General features: G+C 41.3%; 1 protein-coding gene across 2 annotated transcripts in view; it reads right to left on the minus strand.

Moving 5' to 3' along the window:
* Nucleotides 1-20,091, minus strand: part of tmem132e (transmembrane protein 132E) — a 422,770-nt gene that overhangs the window by 26,636 nt on the left and 376,043 nt on the right. For both annotated transcript variants that reach the window (XM_004551162.3, XM_004551161.3), the window contains exons 6-7: nt 13,162-13,367; nt 1,287-1,566 (exon numbers count right to left, since the gene is read on the minus strand). In XM_004551162.3, coding sequence (XP_004551219.3) covers nt 1,287-1,566; nt 13,162-13,367 — 486 coding nt within the window. The remainder of the gene's footprint in view (nt 1-1,286; nt 1,567-13,161; nt 13,368-20,091) is intronic.

Here is a 20,091-nt window from a genome sequence, read left to right on the forward strand (position 1 = left end):
CACAAAATACTGCCATGTGTGCTTTAAGTGCAGCTTTAGAGCTGCCAGCAAAGCTCTGACGCCTTGTTGACTTCTGGACATTTGCTGAATGATACCATCCTGGATTCAGTACTATTCTTTTTAAAACTTTCAAAATGAATGATGGCACGGTCTCTTAAAACTTAATTTATTTATTTAGTACAATTGCTTTGAGTCAATGTGGCAAGTTACATCTGGTGGTAAATTGATATATAATTATTCATACCCATCAACAGATTACAAATGATCTACTGCTCATTTAAAATGATGGAATGGCAACTCATATCTTCTCTCCCTATTTCACCACCATCAGATGCATCCATTAGGCAACTATTCTTTCCCCTGACAGGCGGAAACTGTGATCTTTCATGGTGAGCAAAACTCACCAACCGTTACTTCTCTCTGTCCCCATAAATGACCAGTGAAGCAATCGTAAATCACAGCCCAGGAGTAATAACTTGTGCCGCTTTCTTTATAAGGACTTCTGAACCTGTCTCGGTTGACGCATTTACATGCACTTTATGTCAAGCAGCTCTTTTGCTTGAGAGAAGCGGACATCAACAGCATCATACGCTTACAGACAGACTGATGGGCTTTTGTTTCACAATCGACAACAAGTGAAAAGGAAAAAGGGTAAAAAGTGGCATGATTGTGAAAGGGCTGGAGGCTATAAACTTCAAGGATAAATCTTGTTTATGACAACCTCAGCGTTATGTTCCATGTTATTAAACCACAGTCAAATTTATTGCTGAGATTTAGGGAACACGGCATGATGAAAAAGAAGCAATCAAACCGACAAACAAGGGTTTTGAGGGAAGAAGTGAAAACAAAGATGAGCTGCGAAATTACCCCCGAATTGTATGCAGCAACCCACCATCACTGCTTATCGTCTGTCTTCTGGGTGTAACTATCAACCACAGCTTCTTTAGTTGTGCATGCACTGAGTTTACCTTAATAATGCGGGATTATTACAGGCATTACTGGTCTGTTTTTCCTGTTCTGATTTGGTTGGCACTGTGCAATGTTAGTAGATTAACCAGCAACGATGGCCTCAGCTATGGACATGAGGCCTAGCATTATCCTTTAATCAAAGTGCTAAGAGTCTTCAAAAGAACCGCCCTTCTGCTCGCTGGCGTAAGAGTACTGTAAAGAGTAATGTGCTTTGTTCCTCATCTTTTAAGCTAACGCATGCATCATCTGTCATTTACAAGGCTCCTAACTGTTCCCTGTTGATTAATGTGAATCTCTGGGTGTCTAAAGGAGTTTACCTTCAGCACAGTGGATCCCAGCTCCAGGCCCACCAGGACCGTCCTGTCCACCAACTCCGCAATCCTGGGATCAGCCACCTTCAGGGAGTCCTGCACCAGGTCTGTGACATCCACCTGCCAGTCGGGTCCCAGCATGGTGATAACCTGGTCAGTGCCCTCTGTGGAGGTGGTGTGGAACTGTGTGAGCACCTTGACCAGGGCCCGCTGGTACTGCAGGGTGCAGCCTCGACTCACCCGGCGATCGTCGTCTTCGTCGTCCGCGTCGCTGTCTCTAGTGCTCCTTGGAAAGAGAGGAACAAGTACAGGGTTAAACTAAAGCTGTATCGGACTGAGCAGTAGGGCTAAGAATCCAGAACACGGGACATTAGAGGGGTATAAAGTATGAGCTGAGTATGAGTATTGTCAGTCTGAGTCTTCAAACCTTCCCCACTCTTTATTCAGATCCCCATCATTTGTTACGGCAGAAACAACCGTTTTTCCTGCGGTCACAGATTAAACAAAAAAGTACAAAGAAAAATAACCCACACAATAGAAATCAAGCGGTTCGAATGACACCACAAACAATCACACACAAAAATTACAAATACACTGAATTTGTAAATGGCATGAAAGCAATATTTAAGCCCCTATAGACAATCAATCAAGTGTACCTTCACAGGATTCCCTTTCTAAAAAAGGAAGCTGCAAACTTATTTATCAACGTTCACAGCACACAATTTATTGCTAATTGCACTAAATTCAGATTTTTGCTTTTACGCTTAATATCGTGCCCGTTATTTCTGCCTGAAGGAGACACCGCAGCACATCCAAGGAAGCATTACACATTTAATGATTCATGTCAATTTATTTGGAATTCCACAGGAAACGGTGTTAAAGCCTTACATTACCAAGCTACCAAATTCTGAATTTGCTCAGTTAACCTAGAACAAGTCACGCAACACCAAAGGTAACAAAACTTCTTGCAACTCTTCAGTTTTTGGTATCAGGTTCTTTTCTACTGTGGCTTCTGTGGCAGGACTTCCACATCGCTAAAGAATCAAGAGAACGGAGGGACGACAACATTAACTTTGGACCCTTTTCTGAACATAATGAGCACTTGGATGGAAGTCTGGCTTGGAAAGTCTTAACAGTGGTCCATTTTCATTTTGATGTTTCGAATTGGTTTGATTGTTTTTCAGTGTATTTGTGTCGATATGCTTCAATTTTGAGTTGAATAAATCTTTTTAAAGGAAACTGTTATAATTTCAGGACCATAGACAGCGCACAAGGTTTTCATTTCACTCATTATTGAAGCCTGTTTGAATTATAATGACTCTGTCTGCCATACTGCCTCCGTAATGTCTAACCTATATTTATATGCTTTTTCAATTACAATGAACGAGCTACACCTGCCCTATTAGTTGAATATCATGTCTTAGTTTGAGACCTTGGTTCTTTTGTAAATCACCCTCTCACACACTATTTTGCACGTTTTGTAAATCCAGACCTATCTGTCACTCTAGTGTCACTTTTCAACATGCAGGCTAGTCTGCAGAGTTCAGTCTGTTCTTCCTTGACTTCAGTAATTCAGGTTGAAGTGTCAAAATTTAGGCTATGGTGGAATATGAGCATCGGTGGTTGTCTGTCTCTACCTGTTAGCCCTGTGACAGATTGGTGGCCTGTGCAGGTTGTGCCCAGCCTCTAACGGCTGCGACTGGCTCCAGACCCTGAACTGAATAAATGAAAGAAGATGGATGGGTGGATGGATGGAGCCTCTTTCACACTGGGAGTAAGAAAGGGCAGAAGTTTAAGGTAGTTGTGGAGTTTGAGAATGTTATGGAAGCCCGGTACCCTTGTTCTGGCCAAATAAGCTGCCAAAAAGATGAAGAGCATCAGAAAAAAAACCCCACGAGACTAAACCATCACCAATCATAACTTGTCACTTCTTCAAACTGAGCATCTGCTCACTGCTAAGTTACGCTCAGTCCTGTGTCATGATGCTATGTCTCAATTTCTGCCTTTTGTTCTTAAGGGGTCTGCTCGTCTCATAATTTGACACAACTCCGATGACAAACTCAGCACCACTCCGTACAAATCCATCACATTATCTGTTCTGACGCAGTGGCGATGAGTAAAAAGTCCTCGGAGCCAGCAGGGAAGGAATGATAAGCACCACGGAGCAGAGTTTTGGACCGATGCCCTTTTTATTTCACAGGAGCCCTGGGCAGTGAGGTTAAGCATGCCAGGTGCATCCCCCACTGAGTGCAATCTGCTCTACAACAAGATGTATGAGTTACCCAACTTCCCACAGCAGGCTTGACAATCTGCCAGTTTACGCTTAAAAAGCACTCCTCTGCTTAATCTTTGCTTCGCCTTAACTATCTGAAGATTTAAGATTCAGGAGAGGCTTTGGCCCGTCAGCCAATGACAAAGTATATAACCTGTCCATTAATTTAAGGAATGGGTTTGATTACCAGGCTAAGCGCTTCTATCCAGAGGTCTCATAAACACTTTGAATCGACTACTTTAACATCAAAATGCATTATATTGTACCGTAACACATCTACCTCAAGACCTGTCCCACTTGCTGGGTGTGATTATTCATTCATCTCAGCGCGCTTCCTCTCCACAGCACATCACTTCAGCACTGGCAGGTTATATGATGTTTAGAAACAAAAGGGCCCCCCATTAGGCTCTCATGGGTCATTGGACATGTCTGCATGAAGTTGTTCATCCAAGCAACTATAACTTCACCTCATGAACTTCTCTTACTTTGATTAAGCTTGGGTCATGGATTTATCACTTTAGTGACTATGGTCGGTTGAATTTATGGCTTTGAAATGAATGAAAATAATAGGCGCTATCACAGTTAATGTGCCCGAGCAGCTATGAATTCTTGTACTTCACAGGTAAAAGCGACAGAGATTTCTGGAGAATGATAACATTAGTATATGTAAAACTATATGTGTACTCTCCAGGGAATTACAAAAACAGTTTAGTTTAAAGCTTAAACTATTACAAACTGCAATAATCTGGTTTCACTGTAGCCATTTCAGACTGAGCCAACTTTGTTCTGATTGGCTGGCACCCTCCTGGCGTGGGCTTGAAATGACCATATTAAGGACATCCTTCTCTGACTAACGTCATCCAAGAATAGAAAAAGCATTTGAAAACAGCTTAAGTTTCTGCCATGTTTTCTATAAGCATCCATCAGTACAACATTAGAACAGTATGTCTACGCTCACCGGCTCATCACGTGCACGTTTTCAAAGGCTTGCTAACGTAAACATCTAATCATCCAAGCATGTTAGAACAACTTCATGCCTTTAGGCATGTAGACATTGTCAAGATGAGCTGTTGAAGTTCCAACTGTGACTCAGAACGGGGAAGAAAGGTGTGCATGATGTGCTGGTCTGAGTATTTCAGAAACTGATAATCTGTGGAGATTTTCTCACCTAACCATCTCTAGGGTTTACTGAGAATAGTTTGACAAACAGAAACTATCCAATGAGAAGCAGTTCTTTGGTCTTCCTGATGTTGGAGGAGATTGGCAGAAGAGGATTTCTGAATACACAACATTACGAACCTTCAAGCAGATGGGCTAAAGAACACAGCAGAAGATTGGAAAAATGTTGTCTGGTCTGACGACTCGATTTCAGCCAAAATCTCACAGACCATTTTAAGCGTCATGAATAATCGTGAAAAATGTAATTACTCTCTAAATTTACCCAAAACATTTTTAGGACAAGGTTTCATTATCAGTTGATTTCTGCGAACTTCCCAGAAATGGAAGTAGAAATAGAAAAATCCTTTATAATGGGTTACGAAAAATCCTGTGCTTTTGGAGATCGACTCATACAATCCACACAAGGTCCAAATGTGTCAGCCTTTGCTTTGCCAATTTTAAATATTCCTTTTAGTACTGTCCTTCAAGTCCCCTAAATGTATTAAAAAACAACCTTGTAAAGTTTCAGGAAAGCTAAAATCAAAACAGCACGCTCGATCAAAGCAAAGGTCTTCTGTTTTCTATCACTTTTAAAAGCAACTTCATGCAAAAAGACGCTGAACTGAAAAACTGGAACATAGAAACAATCTCAGTGCATTGGATACTGATGGTGCAGCTTCAGGACATGTAGTTTTCTGCTGCTGTTAGTCAGTAAGCGAGTTAACTCCACAGCAGACACTGAGACTCCACTCTCAGTTACTTATTCATTTAAAGGCAGAGAAAAACCCAATGAGACAATAAAACTTACTCCATCTCTCTCAAGGAGTTTCTCAACTCTTAGGTCAGGTCAGTGAAAGTTTACCTTCCCAAGTCTGTACCTGAAAATAAGGTTGATATTTTTTCCCCCTCAGAAGAATATTGTCTGTTCTTATTAGAGTCACTGATACAATCGTACAAGCTGCAGCTTCGGTGCACACGGGCTGCTCGCCCGATTACACTTTCTTTCCTTTTTTAGAGCATGTTGCTGGATAATGCAGCCAGTGAGCAATTCTGCTGCACTGTGGCAGAGGCCCACTGCAGGCCAAGAGACCTCGCTGTGTGTGAAGGTTCAGAATGTGTCACTTTGCGGAAGCGAAGGACTCTGGGATGGAGAGACTGCAACAGAAAGGAAAATGAGAATTAAGGAGGCGAGGGAAGGAGTGCAGGGAGGTTTAGAGGTTTGTGTAAAGGAGCGTCAGCAAGAGAAAGAGGAAAATAAGCGATAAGAGTGAGCGATAGTTGGACTGAGAGGAGTTATTGAAAAGACTAATAATAGAGATTATCATCATGATCTGGTCTTACTGTTTGAGATGCCTAACAAGCAACAGTACCGCAGCAAGCCTTTGTAAACACCATCTAATTCATTATGGCAGCATTTCATTATGAATGTAAACAAACAAGACCAAGGTCAGGACAAACAGCCTTCAACCTGATATCCTTTGTTAGCGCTGGCATTAGTCAAGAACAAGATGAGTTCTTGTAAATCCTGTTGATGTCTGTCTAGTCGCTTTCAATAAAGCCTGCTAGTTCTGCTGCAGATAGTTATTGGCACTGGTTTTGTTTTGTTTGTGGCAGGTGTCCAGGTTGCTTTATAGAAAGTCACGGTGATGTTTCAAAGTCTTGTCATTCAAGGTTAAAGCAAATCCCAAGTTTGAAATTTTGGTTTCAAGTCGGAATGCAACTGTGTGGTTTCTTCAATTTAAAACGTGGGAAAAAGCAAATAGCAACATTTCCACGATGACACAGTGTCTTCCTCTTCTTCTCCTCCTCCTTCTTTCAGCTGTGTCCTTTAGGGGTCGCCACAGCAGATAACCTGCCTCCCGATTATCTGTCTTCTATCACACCAACCCTCTGCATGTCCTCCTTCACTACATCCATGAACCTCGTCTGTGGTCTTTCTCTGTTCCATCTGCCTGGCAGCTCCATCTTCAATAACCTTTATCCAATACATTCATTGTCCCTCCTCTGCACATCCAAACCACTTCAACCTTTTCTCTCTAACGTTGTCTCTAAACAGCTCAACCTGAGCTGCCCCTCTAATGTACTCAGGTGACTGAGTACTCTTAAAGATGGTTTGTCACCCCCAATTTGAGGCATTGGTGTGGTCAAAATGCTAAAATCAATCTTGTTTTGCTTTTTTTCAGGGTTTTTTTTAGGCTCAAGAGACAAATTTTTGTTAAACTATCAGCTGCGTCTTGCAAAATCATTTAGCAAACTACATCCACAGACTGTATGGATGCAATGCACCAGTGCCTCTTTTCCTCCAGTACCTACTTGGCTCAGCTCCACCTGACTCTACTTGGTTTCAGTCGTTTTCCATTACAGTAGAGTATCACCTCAATGTGGATGGAATCGTTACAGCAAAACAGCCAGAAAGTCCCGTAAAATCATTTGTATGGGACATAAACACAACACAATGTGGCGATGGTGTACCTGATGCTCGCTCAATGGCCTTGTGTCACACTCGCAGTAAAGAAGAGAGACAAAGAAAGGTTGTGGACACTCTGGACACTCACAGTGTTGGTTTTGATGCCATTTCCCTTGTTGCTGGGTTTCAAAAATCGTGCATTTGATTCTCATGAATGAGTCACTTCTATGACTCATCCAGTGACATCACTTCCTGGCCAACTGGTGGGATGCAGTCTGTTTACATCACATTTTTGGCTTGACTCACCTCAGCTGGCCAATTAGGTACTAAAAGTACCTGGTAGCAGGTACTGTCACCAAATGGAAAACCCTAAAAACTAGGGGTGCAACGATATTCGTATCGATATTGAACCGTTCGATACAGTGCTTTCGGTTCGGTACGCATATGTATCGAACAATACAAAATTTGTAATTTATTTTATCAACTTTCCTTCTGACGATGCTGTCTGTGTTGAGCGCTCAGTGAATCTGCGTTCGACTACTCCGCCTAGGCTGCACTGTCGGCCCTAGGCGGAGTAGTCGAACGCAGATTCACTGAGCGCTCAACACAGACAGCATCGTCAGAAGGAAGAGCGCAGGGCAAGCTAGCGAGACAGAAGTTAAGCTCCCCTTACAACATGGACCTCCTCCATGGACCACCCTCATTCAGATCTGGCGTTTGGAATTATTTTGGTTTTCATGTGACGTATGACCCTGAAGGTAAGCGCGTCATGGACTAAAGTAAAACAGTATGTTGGATGTGCCATGCAATGCTCAATTACATGGGTGGGAACTAGTGTGTTAGCGCAGTTAGCTCGTTAACGTGTTGGCCGTCCAGCCCCATGCACGGGGCGATCGGCGGTAGCTCGTTAACGGAGATTTGCCGTGTTGTGGCGTTAAGGTCATTTCAACGAGATTAACCTGAAAGCACTAGTGGGAACACAACGAATATGACTGCACATTTACGCCGACATCATCCTAGTGCAAAGACAAAAACAACAAGCATGCTACTAACTTTAGCCGAGTCATTTAGACAGCTGTTTAATATGCTGCTGAGAATATAGCCCAGAAGAAGCGGATAGTATAGCTTTTATTTTGGAAAGAGCCATCTCTCTGTAATAAACTCTCTTTTCCAAAGATGAGTGATTCCTCAATCAGATACAGGGCTCGCAATATCGCTAGCCCGACGTCCCGGGGCTAGCGATTTTTCCAGTCGGGGTACCAAAATCTATCTCTGCCCTGCCCGTCGGGCTATTGTAGGAAGGAAAAATATATGTCAGTGCTTTTGCATTCTTTCAGAAATGTAGCTGGGTAATTATGTCATTGGCATTGGTGAGCCACTGTCAATATGTGACATATTGAAATCACGTTTGAATTTGCGCTTGCTTTTTTGCTTTCACTTTGCAATCATGTGAACTGTGTATAGAGAGCGACAGCACTGATCTGTGAGTGATGATAATTTGCGCACCAATTCCTCTGACATCGTCTTATTAATCGTTAGCTTACTATGCAAACATGACAAGTGAAATCTCCCGCAGCTTAAACATGTGAGAGGTTGATCGCGCAGAGAATCGCTGAGCTTATGTGAGTGCGTGTGTAAAAGCATTTCAGTTCTGCTGAGCCAAATAAGACAGGTCAGGGTGAAGAAGTGACAGCCAAAGAAAAGCTTACCACAAAACGGAGAAGTTATGACAAATGAGACTATAAGGCAAAAAGAAAGTGCAGCTTTATGGTTTCATGGACAAAATTATTTCTGTGGCTGCAATATGACGAGCTAAATAACCAGGGCTGCACATAAGTGGTCCGCAGGTGCGCATTCGCTGTCAAAATAAAAAACACGCACAAGGGTTAGGGTTAAATTTAAAAACTGTACTTTTGAGTTAAAATATATATTTATAATTTTAATAAATGACAAATTAAAAAGGCATGAACATTTTTTTTGTATCGAAAAAATATCGAACCGTGACACCAAAGTATCGAACCGAACCGAACCGTGAATTTTGTGTATCGTTGCACCCCTACTAAAAACCTAGTCGAGTAGTGGAAAAAAGGCACAAGAAACCTGCTAATTGCTGAACCGTAACACTAAATTAAAACACAAGAAAAGCCTATACATATCTAGCCATAACAGCACAAACATCGAGAGGTCCACTAGACACAAAACAGTTCCTACACGGCTCTCTTCAAGGGGAAATTAACTAAAGAGACCTCTGGAGCCAGACTGAAGTAGTTATCAGAGGAAATGCAATTTTTGGCACCTCCACATTGGCTTCATTTCTCTCAGGGCTTAAAATCTCTCGTCTGCATAACCTGATGTTTTCGAAAGAGATGTTTGACATTTAACGTGAGGAATGTCTGAAACCCCCATGCGGCCGTATGTGAGCTTTCCATGTGTACAACGAGATAAACATGGGCCTTTTTTAAGGGGTTTTTAGCAGCTTTTCTAGCTTTAATCCATTATGATTCACAGATAGATGCTTCATAGACACTCTGGGATGATACATGTGAAGTACAGCATCAAGATATGCAAACACGGGCAGATATAGATGCGGTGAAGTAGCATTTCGTTTCAAGGTGTGGGTACCACGTAATTACAGCATATTTCATGATTAAATATTCAGTCATTGCTGCTGGGAGAGCTGATATGGATATGCATCAGACGACAGGAAAAAGCCCAATATGCTCCGTAGCAAACATGAAAAGATGTGTTCAATCTCAACAATAGAAATATGACTGAAAACACAGACTCCTGTGGGGAGGCCATTCTAGTGTGTATTAACAGCTTCAGCAGTCCATATGTGGCACCATCAAGAAAGATGCAAGCCGCCTTTGTCTGCGGTTTCCTGATGTGGCACAGGACTACAGGAAAAAGTAAAGAATGAAAGTAAATCCAAATGACAGCATGCAAAAAAGGAACAGCGAAATGAATTCCTCTGGCCTAGCTGTGTGGCAATCACAGCAACCGCAAATGGCTCGCAAGGGGTCTTTGATGACTGTTTTTATGAAGTCAGAGGGGAAGTTATATGCATAGAAAATGGGCTGGAAGAATTGTAGAGATGCACGCTTAAGAGAAACCGACTGCTAAAGCCGTAGCCATTTGCTTGAACCAACTATTGCATCTATTGAAATTCACAAAATGTGGTTAACAAAGGCGATAATGGGAGTTACGTCACATAAGATTGCTGGCTCGGTGAGGCGTGCTGGACAAATGGCAAAAACGCCATTGGAACGTAACACACAACACTGATAAAAGCACAAACACAGCATTTGTACTATTATAGACTGGACCTACAACAAATAAATGAACAAATGGTGCTAAGGGGGGCATTTAAGACACATTTTGCATGTCAAAATAAGATACCTTCCATAGCACATTTGAAATATAAGGCTATGCAAGGTGTTTTTCAAGTCCTCTAAATCATCTGAAATACCTTCATTCTTCAAACAACCCCATAAGCATGCCATTTGTATTCAGCTTTGGTAGAAATGGAATTGGTCTACAGTGATGTACTCCGGCAGCAACGACAGCAGCCACCCGTGCGAGTGTTAATGCTCCCATTAAACATTTGTTGTGAAGTTGTGGGCTCGTTTGCTACTGCTTCTTGCATGATATAAGCGCTGCAATATTGTAAATGAGCCTTGGTTCCTTTACTAGGTCCGCATTTTTCACAGAGGTCTCGATTCCAAAACCCTCAATCTCCAGCTGGTGCCGTGTCAAGCGTCATATTTTTAAGGTTTGCAGGCATCAGTTTAGTTTTTCATAGCCTGCTGGATCCTTTCTGCTGACACAATTTTTGATAACACTGACACAGGGGCAATTGGCCTGAACACCCTACAATTCTTGATTGAGTGCAGGTGACCATATCACAGTACTTTAGTCACAGGTATTTGGAGGAAAAGTACACAGGTGTGAAGGAGTTTCTTGGAAATATAATAACAACCGTTTAACTCTAACCATCATTTTGGGCCATGAGTAGAAATGACTCCCACAGACTGTCCAAAAACATCATTATCTACCTGGAAGTACAAGAAATATTTGGAGCAAAAAATGTTTCTGTGTTCTTAACTCAAAGACAAATTAAGCCTTTGTCTCGAACCTGTTGTGAAAAATGGGTTCAGATGGGTCTGACACATACATGACAAACCTTAGTGGATCAATTTGCACTTGAAAGCTTCTTTTTGTAAGGTACACGTCTGCTGTGTAACTGAGCCAGAGCACCTAATTGGGCCAAAACAGGCAACTAGCCGTAAAATAACAGCATAACAGAAATGGAGGCTGGACAGCTTTTTAGTTTCTAATGTGTGAGACTGCAGGGTACCATGCACTTTGGATAATGAGTCTTCATGTAATCATGTACAAAAATAAGATATTTTCAAAATAGATTTTTCTCCACTGAATATTTTCCTGCTCTATTCTTTTTTTTTTTTTTTCCATAGGGTTTAGTTTAGAACAGAAAAGACAGCAACGAGGTGTTAAATTACTCCCTTCAAACATACTATTATATGTAACATTCAATTCTTCACAGCTTGCGTCAATGCAGAAAAAACTTTAAACCAAAGGAAAACTGCTGTTATCCACATCTTAGATCTTATTTTTGTGGACACCATTATACATTTTCCAGACTCTTTGTACTGTAAACGCTCATAGCAATTAAACAGATTAAGTACAAGTTAATCTATTTAACCTAATCCATTTAATTAAACGTCCATACTATAGATTGCACTAGCCGCTGTAGCACTCAGATCTGGCACATCAGAGAAATTGTGGTTTTGCAGTAGCAAATTATAGACGTTAACATGCATTTATTCTCGTGCTTACCCTGTCTTACTGAGTTGTGGTGTTTTTGTTCCATTATGTTCACAGTTCAGTTGAGCAGTTTGTGTTTAATTTACCTTCATGTGAAAGAGCATGAGCGGTGGTGGCTGCTGTTGTAGTATAAAGAGTGCAGTGAAAGTTTCAGCTGTAATGTTTATGCATCATGACATAATAAAAAAAATCCTCTGGTCCTTAGCAGGTCTTTAAATGATTTAGATAAACTTCACATCATATTTTGTTGTGCCACTACCATCACCCTTACAGCTTCTATAGGAATTAAAATTTGAAGTAACAGCTTGATTAGCTGTTGTTTCAGCAAGTGAAAGCACCTCAAAGTTTGTGCACTTTGGTCTTGAGGATTCAGATGTGTGTTAAACACTATCCCACAACTTCCCAAGAGTGGCTCCCAGAAACCTTACCCCAAGGTTAGACCATGCAATCAGACTCTACAGGCCTCATTCAGCATGTTAAATTTTAAAGTTTTAAACGGTAAAATTAGAAAAAGACCGAACAAGCATGATTTCTATCATGTCCTAAAATGACACTTTCTTTTTTTTATACAACTATACAGAAGAAACAACAATGTGCTTCTCATTGGAAAAGAGCAAAATCTTTGAAGCCTGTCTGGCTGAAGTTTCATAAAGGGAACGACAAAACCCTGAAATACACTCGTCACGGCTATGATTTGTTCTGGGTCTGCAGTGGCGGCAGGAGATGATCGCATCCATTCAAAACAGAGGTTGAGTCTCCACCAGATGTACCACAACACATCCCAGAAGTGGATCTCTGTGCACCTTAAAATAGCAACGGGTCTAATTTTCACAAAAGCTGCACAGAGCAGGTAAAGAAGGCCCTTTTCAAAGCACACTCTACTTCTGATATGCTACCGGTGTCATTTGAAACCACACAAAGGATGCAGGAAAAATGGATGAATATGTTCTTTTGACCTACCAATTATAAAAGGATGGATTTGTGTGAATAGTGGGAACACTGTAAAATTGCTATAATGACACAACACAGCAAAATATAAACACACAGATACGTTCTAAACAACCAAAACATGTGTGAGCAACAATATAGAGCGTACAAAGAAACTATTCCTATCTATTGAATACTGTGATGTTATCGTAGAGAACTGTGATGTCTCCAACATTGCATGTTATCTGTTTTAGGGTGGACTTGAGGCTCACCTGCGGTCGGGCAGAATGGGGACCCTCCAGCCTTTGATGAAGCTCAGATTGTTGTCAGAAAGTTCAACCTGCAGGGGAAGTTTGGGAACCCAGACGGTCAGCTCCAGCGGCGCGCTCAGGTGCTCATAGCTGAAGATGACCCTGGCATTCATGGAGCCCCGTGTCTCCTTCCCATTGACGAACACGTAGTCACAATTCATGGACACCTGGGACAGATCACGGTCAGAAGTCAGAGACTATCTATATGTTAATGGTCACGTCGGTGGCAGAGAGTCTAAGCGATGTGTGATGATAAACAGCTCGGTATGGATGCAGGTGTCACTACCACAATTCATGCTTGAGCATTTCAAGGTTGATGCCTCCAGCAGAGCAAATACACAGCTGTGCATTTGACTGTGATGTGAAAGTTCATCTCACATCTTTGCTTTCATTTTTCTCAAACTGTTTTGTCCAAGCAAAATGACAAGAAAAACAGGTTTGACTTGCGGTATACACACAGTTTTAACTTTGAGGATTTGATTTAAAGATACCTTTCACTGCTTATAACCTTTAACCTAATACCATGAGTAGATAAAATTGTTTCAGGAGATCTTTGGAGGAAATGACAGGCTTAACAGTCAATTTCCAGATGATGGATTTTCAGGATTATCCAGGAACTGCCTTATATTAAAGAAATAGTTCTAATGAAAACTCTTTAGTGAGTCTGTGGATTATGAATATCGCAATAAAACCCCCATTTCTCACAAGATATGTGACGACTGACATTTTTAAACATGATATTTTAATGCTTTAACTCTATTGCATATAGATATCACAAAATCCTCACTGACTAGACGGTGTTGGGGTTACAAAAGAAACGGTTTTGTCACAGTGCACAGAACAGTGTTTCTATTCAGAGGCTCCAGAGTTTGCAAATCTTCACCCCATCTAACCAGGCATCAGCAGATTTTGCCATGCTTGTGCTGTGTTCACACTACTTGGGCAAAAGGTGACGGGTTATGAAGCTTTTTCCAGTGGAAACCTGCTATGTGAAGCAACAACCTGACACTTGTCGCTGTGTGATGCTCGAAAAGCTTTTTTCATTGCTGCAATAATGGGGTGAAGCATCAACCATCACATGCTTCAGTGTTCTCACATATAACACACATAAAGAGCCCAGGGATGGTTGGAGAGGGTAGTTGCGTCAGCGTAGGTGGCCGTGCTCGGCTTACTCTTTTTTGTATGTTTTTACAAGCAGTGTGAATATAGCACGAGGCAGAAGTATGAAACCAATCAATCAAAATCAGCGGTAACTTTAGTGCGACGTTTACATTTTCGGATTTTCGGTGTCTGAAGCTTTTTAAGTATCCATTCGTTTGTCTTAGTTCTACTGGCCGAGAATCTTGTTAAAATAAACTACAGGAACACTAAAAAACTGCAACTGTGTAACAGCCATGCAGCTTCTAATGAACTTTTTAAAATATATCGGGATGTATAAACAATGACCAGAATGTTTAAAATGTTGGTACGCAGCAGACCAGACGAGAGCTTCTTAGATTACATCAGACTGAAGCTCTGCAGTTTCCGATCCTGACGGCACATCGCTGTGGACAAGTGTTGTAAACAAAATGCTTTTCTCTAATCTAATTTGCATCTTTCATGCAGTCATATTAGTGCTTCTAAGTAACCCAGCGCTAAGCGCGCTCAGTGCAAATCGTGCATTCGAGCCACGTCCCAACCCCGCCACCTCTCTTGCCCATTCCCATCGTAATGATCTATGAACAATTATACAGACACACAATATGCCAAGAAAAGCTTTTAGGCAAGCACATTATTTATATAATAAGAGTGCTGACAGCAATGTGACATTTTACATGAACTTTAGTTCATAACACCTTTGGGCACATAGATAAATATATTCACACATTTCAGCTTTCACGAGACACTCTTATTATGGGATATCATTTGTGGCGCAGCAATGACACCGAGTATGAATTCAATATGTGGACACTTCTAAATTTAAGTCTTTGCAAATGCCATTTTTAACTTGAAACCATTCTTTAGGTTTTCCGTCCAGTCAAAAATCTCCCGCTCCATTTGAATTATCATAAATACTTGTCCGCTTCGAACACTAAATTATTAACTGCAATGGATCTGGAGGGCTTTGCTTTTGGGCTTCCACTGAAGATTTATCTAGTGTTGGGAGGTAGCTGGCATTGTAATCAGAGGATCTAATCTCCCGCAAATGGAGGTCGGGCTGGCCAGTCTTCTCAGGGCTGGGGATTCATCATAACTGGGAGGAGGTCTGGGTAATATAATTCCCCACATGCAGACAGGCCAGAGATGGAGGAGGGGTGGGTGCTGGAAGGACTTCTTAAGATGACAGTCTTTCCCTCTGGTTCAGTTAATGCAATTTTGCAGGTTCTGACCTTATGGGCTACCACCGAATTCATGTTATTGCCCTGTCTGTTGATGTGTAGCCTTATCTGGATGAACTGAGTTACCGAAAAAAAAAAAGAAAAAGAAAAAAGAAGTAAGTCAACACAATAACCCCGGCCACCTTTGATTAATCACAGCATGGCTTTCTTCGTGTAGCGTTGAGAATATCTGCCTGACACGTATTCCGTTATACCCTCGAGTCACGGACAGACAAACGGCCACACGCGCACACAAACACGCTCGAGCTGCAGCACTGCTTCAGCTCCTGCAGCTATTGCTGCTGATAAACTTGGCTGGCTAATTGCAAGTCAAAAGCTGTTAGCAACTCTGGGTATCAGTGGCCCTGTGGGGGCTTGCTGAGGAGGGCTTTCACACACTGAGCCACCACATGCCGTCACAGCGCTGCTAATGCGCTGTGGCATCTTCCATGGTGCCAGCAGATTGCCTGGGTGGAGACAGATCATCGGGACAAGTGCAAGTGCTGCATTTGGTCGTGCGCTGGTCACGAGAGCGCACACAGAGACCGACTGCGTCAATACAGGCGAAGACACCTACGATCCTTTCATGCTTTTATTCCATAACATTAACTCAATTAATATACCTAACTGTTCCACTATAGGCAGCGGCATCTGCCCTTGGGGTGAGCAATGCTCTAATGCCACTGTAATGTGACAGCTCCCCCGGGGGTCACTAATGTTGCAAAGTCCTCTGTTCACCCACATTCTGCGTTGACAGCAGTTTAAAACATTTGTTTAGGAAATCCATTGTGAAACTTGAGCCATAATTTTGATGCATCTCGGGCATTCAGACATCTAATGTAGATTTACTGCCATTACGGCATCAGCCCATTATTTACATGGGACCCTGTCAAGGGGTACTTTAGCTATTTAGCACTGAACTGCCACAAATTTGGAGGGAGAAGAGAGACACAAAGCAGCAGAGGTCTGCGGTACCAAGACTTTTAAGCCTTGGTGGTTAAAAATCTGAATTCTGCCTCTCTCGTAACGCAGCTCGACTGCATTTTTCACCCCCCCCCCCCCGCCTCATAGATACCACAAACATTTTAGCACCCATTTGTAACACAAGCTTCGCATTGAAATGTATTAATGTCCAGCTAAAAGCAACGATAACGTGATCCTCACTGCAGTTATTTGATCTGATTTGTAAAATCTCCTCTGAAGCCACAGAAAATGCTCACAAACATTCACAGTCTGAGGAGCAACGAGTGAAAGAACCTCTGGTGGCCCGGCTGACGAGTGCAGACTGATTAAACCTGATTTTAGTCTGCGATGGTCATGGGTGCTGATTATTAGTGGGTATAACATAAAGACACAAAGATTTGAAAATGTTATTGTGATTGCAGCACCTGCAGCCACACAACTGTGAAGTTGTGAAGCCCCCATGCATGCGTTTATTTTATAAATGTATTTTACTTGTTAAAATATATTAGTTGTATTTGTAGCACGCACAGCTAGCTAGCTGCAGAATGTGTCGTACCAAATGCAGGTCTCTCATGGGGGGTAGATTAGTTAAATAATTTATCTTAAATGTTGTATATTTTCTTTGACTTGCAAGTTACCTATTTGCTTAGTCTTGTGTTGATTATTATTAATTTGACGTGACTATTAAACTAAGTGTTGGTTGTGCTTCTTTGCTGTTAGATGACTTGTTCGTATTTGCATTCCCCTGTTCTGATCAGCCAATTATTAAAGTCGCCTCCTTTTCTTGTGTTAAATCAGTTTTATTTTGTTTAACAGTTGGTTCAGAGCTATCTTAAGTTATTAATCGGGCATTTCTTTCTTAAACCTCCTGTATTGTTAGTTCATTTTGTATATTTTTGCATTTTTGGGTAAATAAAACTCACCCCCACCCCTAATTAGCTCAGTATTGAACATGGCATTAGTGAGAGCAACAACATGTAATTATGTTTAAAAAATAGCAACAGTATCAACATCAATCTTAAACTTTTTTATGTTTACTCATTATGACAAAGGGGGTGAGAACACCTTTTGTCCAGAGTTAAAACCTTGATATTTTCAGTGAACATTTTTGTTTTGATTTAGCCATATCTCATATGTATTCTGTAGTAGGCAAACATGTACTATCCCAGGTTTATTTACGTTTTGCACTTTTACAGTCTATGTAATGTAACATCTTGGTTTAAGTCAATTCTGACAAGTTTGTTAAGTTAACATGTTCTTTATTTAAAATGTTAATTTGTCTAGCTTGAACTCACCTTACCTACCTGTGTTCCAGGATCAAAAGGAGGAAATGTAGCTTCACTTCCTGTATTTATAGTTTCCTGGTTAGTCTGAGGTCACAGGAAGAGACCAGGTGAAGAAGGGGGAGAATCCTTGTAATTTAATAAAGTTGATTTTAGAGTGTGTTTATGTAGAAATTGATTTATTGTTGTAATATGTATCGATTACACTGTAGATTTTTATTGCTAGGGAAGAGTAGCAGTATACGTTTGAGTAGGGAAATGTTTGTCTTACCTATGTAATGGAGTAGTACAGGGGTGAGATTGTTTGCTTAAGTGGACTATTTAAGCTGATGAACGCAGGTGTTCGAGGAGGAAGGATCAGGTCAGTGTAGCTGTGTGCATGTGACCTTAATTTCCGTTGATTTAAGTTCAGTTATGTTTATTTGAACTGATTAATAATGGAGTTGAGTTTCTTATTTATTTTTGTAAATATTGCTTGGTCACAAAAATGATGAATAAATCACTCGCTACACTGGACAGCATCTGTCTCCTGCCCTTCTTTAGCTGCTTAGGTCAAGTCCTATCACACTCATTATTTGATGGATAGACAGATCAACAGATATTTTGGTTTTAGGAAGGTTGCAGTCCCCCCTCGACTTTTATGTTGGTGGTGCTCAAAAGATGCAAGCTTCAATTAAACCACGCAACTTCTGATTTGATTGAAGTTTATCAGACAAAGACACACATAGCAAAGAATGAGTTGCTCTGGTTGGGAAATGTTGCCGTCCTGAAGACCTTCACACATTTCTCCTGTGTGGATTGCATTTTCAAAAAGAAACCCCAATCACGCCAGATTTTATTTTGAAATTTAAATGTTCACTAAATGACTCCACAGGACTTTCTGCCAAATTGAGGTTCCGTTTAGGAATAATGCATGTATTAAATTAGCACCGAAATCAAATTTGACATATGGCTAGGATTACTGGAATTGTGTCTTGTAGCTGCAATGAAGTTTGTCTCTGTGTGATGAATGTTTCCTGGCTTCAAGAGCAGTGCAAACACTGAGTTCATTTAGCTCTGTTAGCTAAATGAGCCAGTCCCCATTATCCTGTTGTTGGCAGGATTGATGGTGTTGAGTGTGAAAATGATCTGTTGTTCTGGAAACTTTGGGGCCTTTTGTTTGGATGTAATAAAATATCCACATTCTTTTTTTAAATATATTTTTCATAATGCAAGAAGTAATGAGTAAACATGGACTTCTTAATATAGAAGAACTCAACTCTAGTCATCCAAGTAATTTGGTGTTATTTGCAGAGGTTTTGAGGCAGAATACATCACAGGAATTTTTGCCTGCATATCAAATCAGACGAGTCTTCACTTCAGCCTCGCAACACTGAAAAGTTACTTTCATCTGAATTGTACAGTGTAGGCAGAACTTTTAAAATGCACCCTGCATATCTTAAAAAAAAAAAAAAAAAAATACTGTTTCCAAAAACCTTGTGCTCCTGCCATGAATTGTAAGACATTTAAATCCAGAGCAATTCATAATCTGCCAGTCTGTCTCCACTTTACTGTTTTTAAGCCTTCCAACAGAGGATGGAACCTGACTGCAGGCATTTGGTTCTACTCAGCCATAAGAGCATTAGTGAGGTCGACCTGCGGTCAGCAAACTTGCTCACAGCCAGCGTTCAGTTCCCAGAGGTCTCGCTTGGGGTGGAGGTCACGGCTCTGTGCAGGTCGGTCAGTTTTAGCCACATTAAACTTGGACAAGCATTATATTACTGACCTGAATTTGTACACAGGTACATCATCACATAGATAATTCCCCAAGTGGAAAGCACTTTTTTTTTGGTGAAAAATATCATTACAGGATGAGCCTTAATGAGCGCTAAGAAGCTCAACCAAAAACAAGGACCACAACATCTCCTTAAGAGCCAAATCCCACCAAGTTGTTAAAACAAACTCCAACCTGAGCTGCAAGGATGTTCACGCGCACAGCAGAAAGGGCAAGCAGTGATTTCTGATTTTATAAGCCTTTTTCTTGTCCTTTGGAAGCTAAATTTGTACTAAAGGTAAGTACATCAGACTAATATGGAAGTGAAGCTGGGAGGATGGTACGCTATATAGCGTGAGATATGACGTGTAGGCTCAAGGTCTTATCTGTGGCCTCAGACGGGGAATACGAGTCACAACGGCACAGGAATGGATGGTCGGTGAGTGGCTGTCAAATACTTCTCAGACCTCCTAACAGACTCCCTTAACCCCTTTTCCTTTATTTTGTCCCACCTTGTCTCACTAAGGTGCCTGAA

This window comes from Maylandia zebra, linkage group LG10 (genome assembly GCF_041146795.1).
Source record: "Maylandia zebra isolate NMK-2024a linkage group LG10, Mzebra_GT3a, whole genome shotgun sequence".
Taxonomy (NCBI): Eukaryota; Metazoa; Chordata; class Actinopteri; order Cichliformes; family Cichlidae; genus Maylandia; species Maylandia zebra.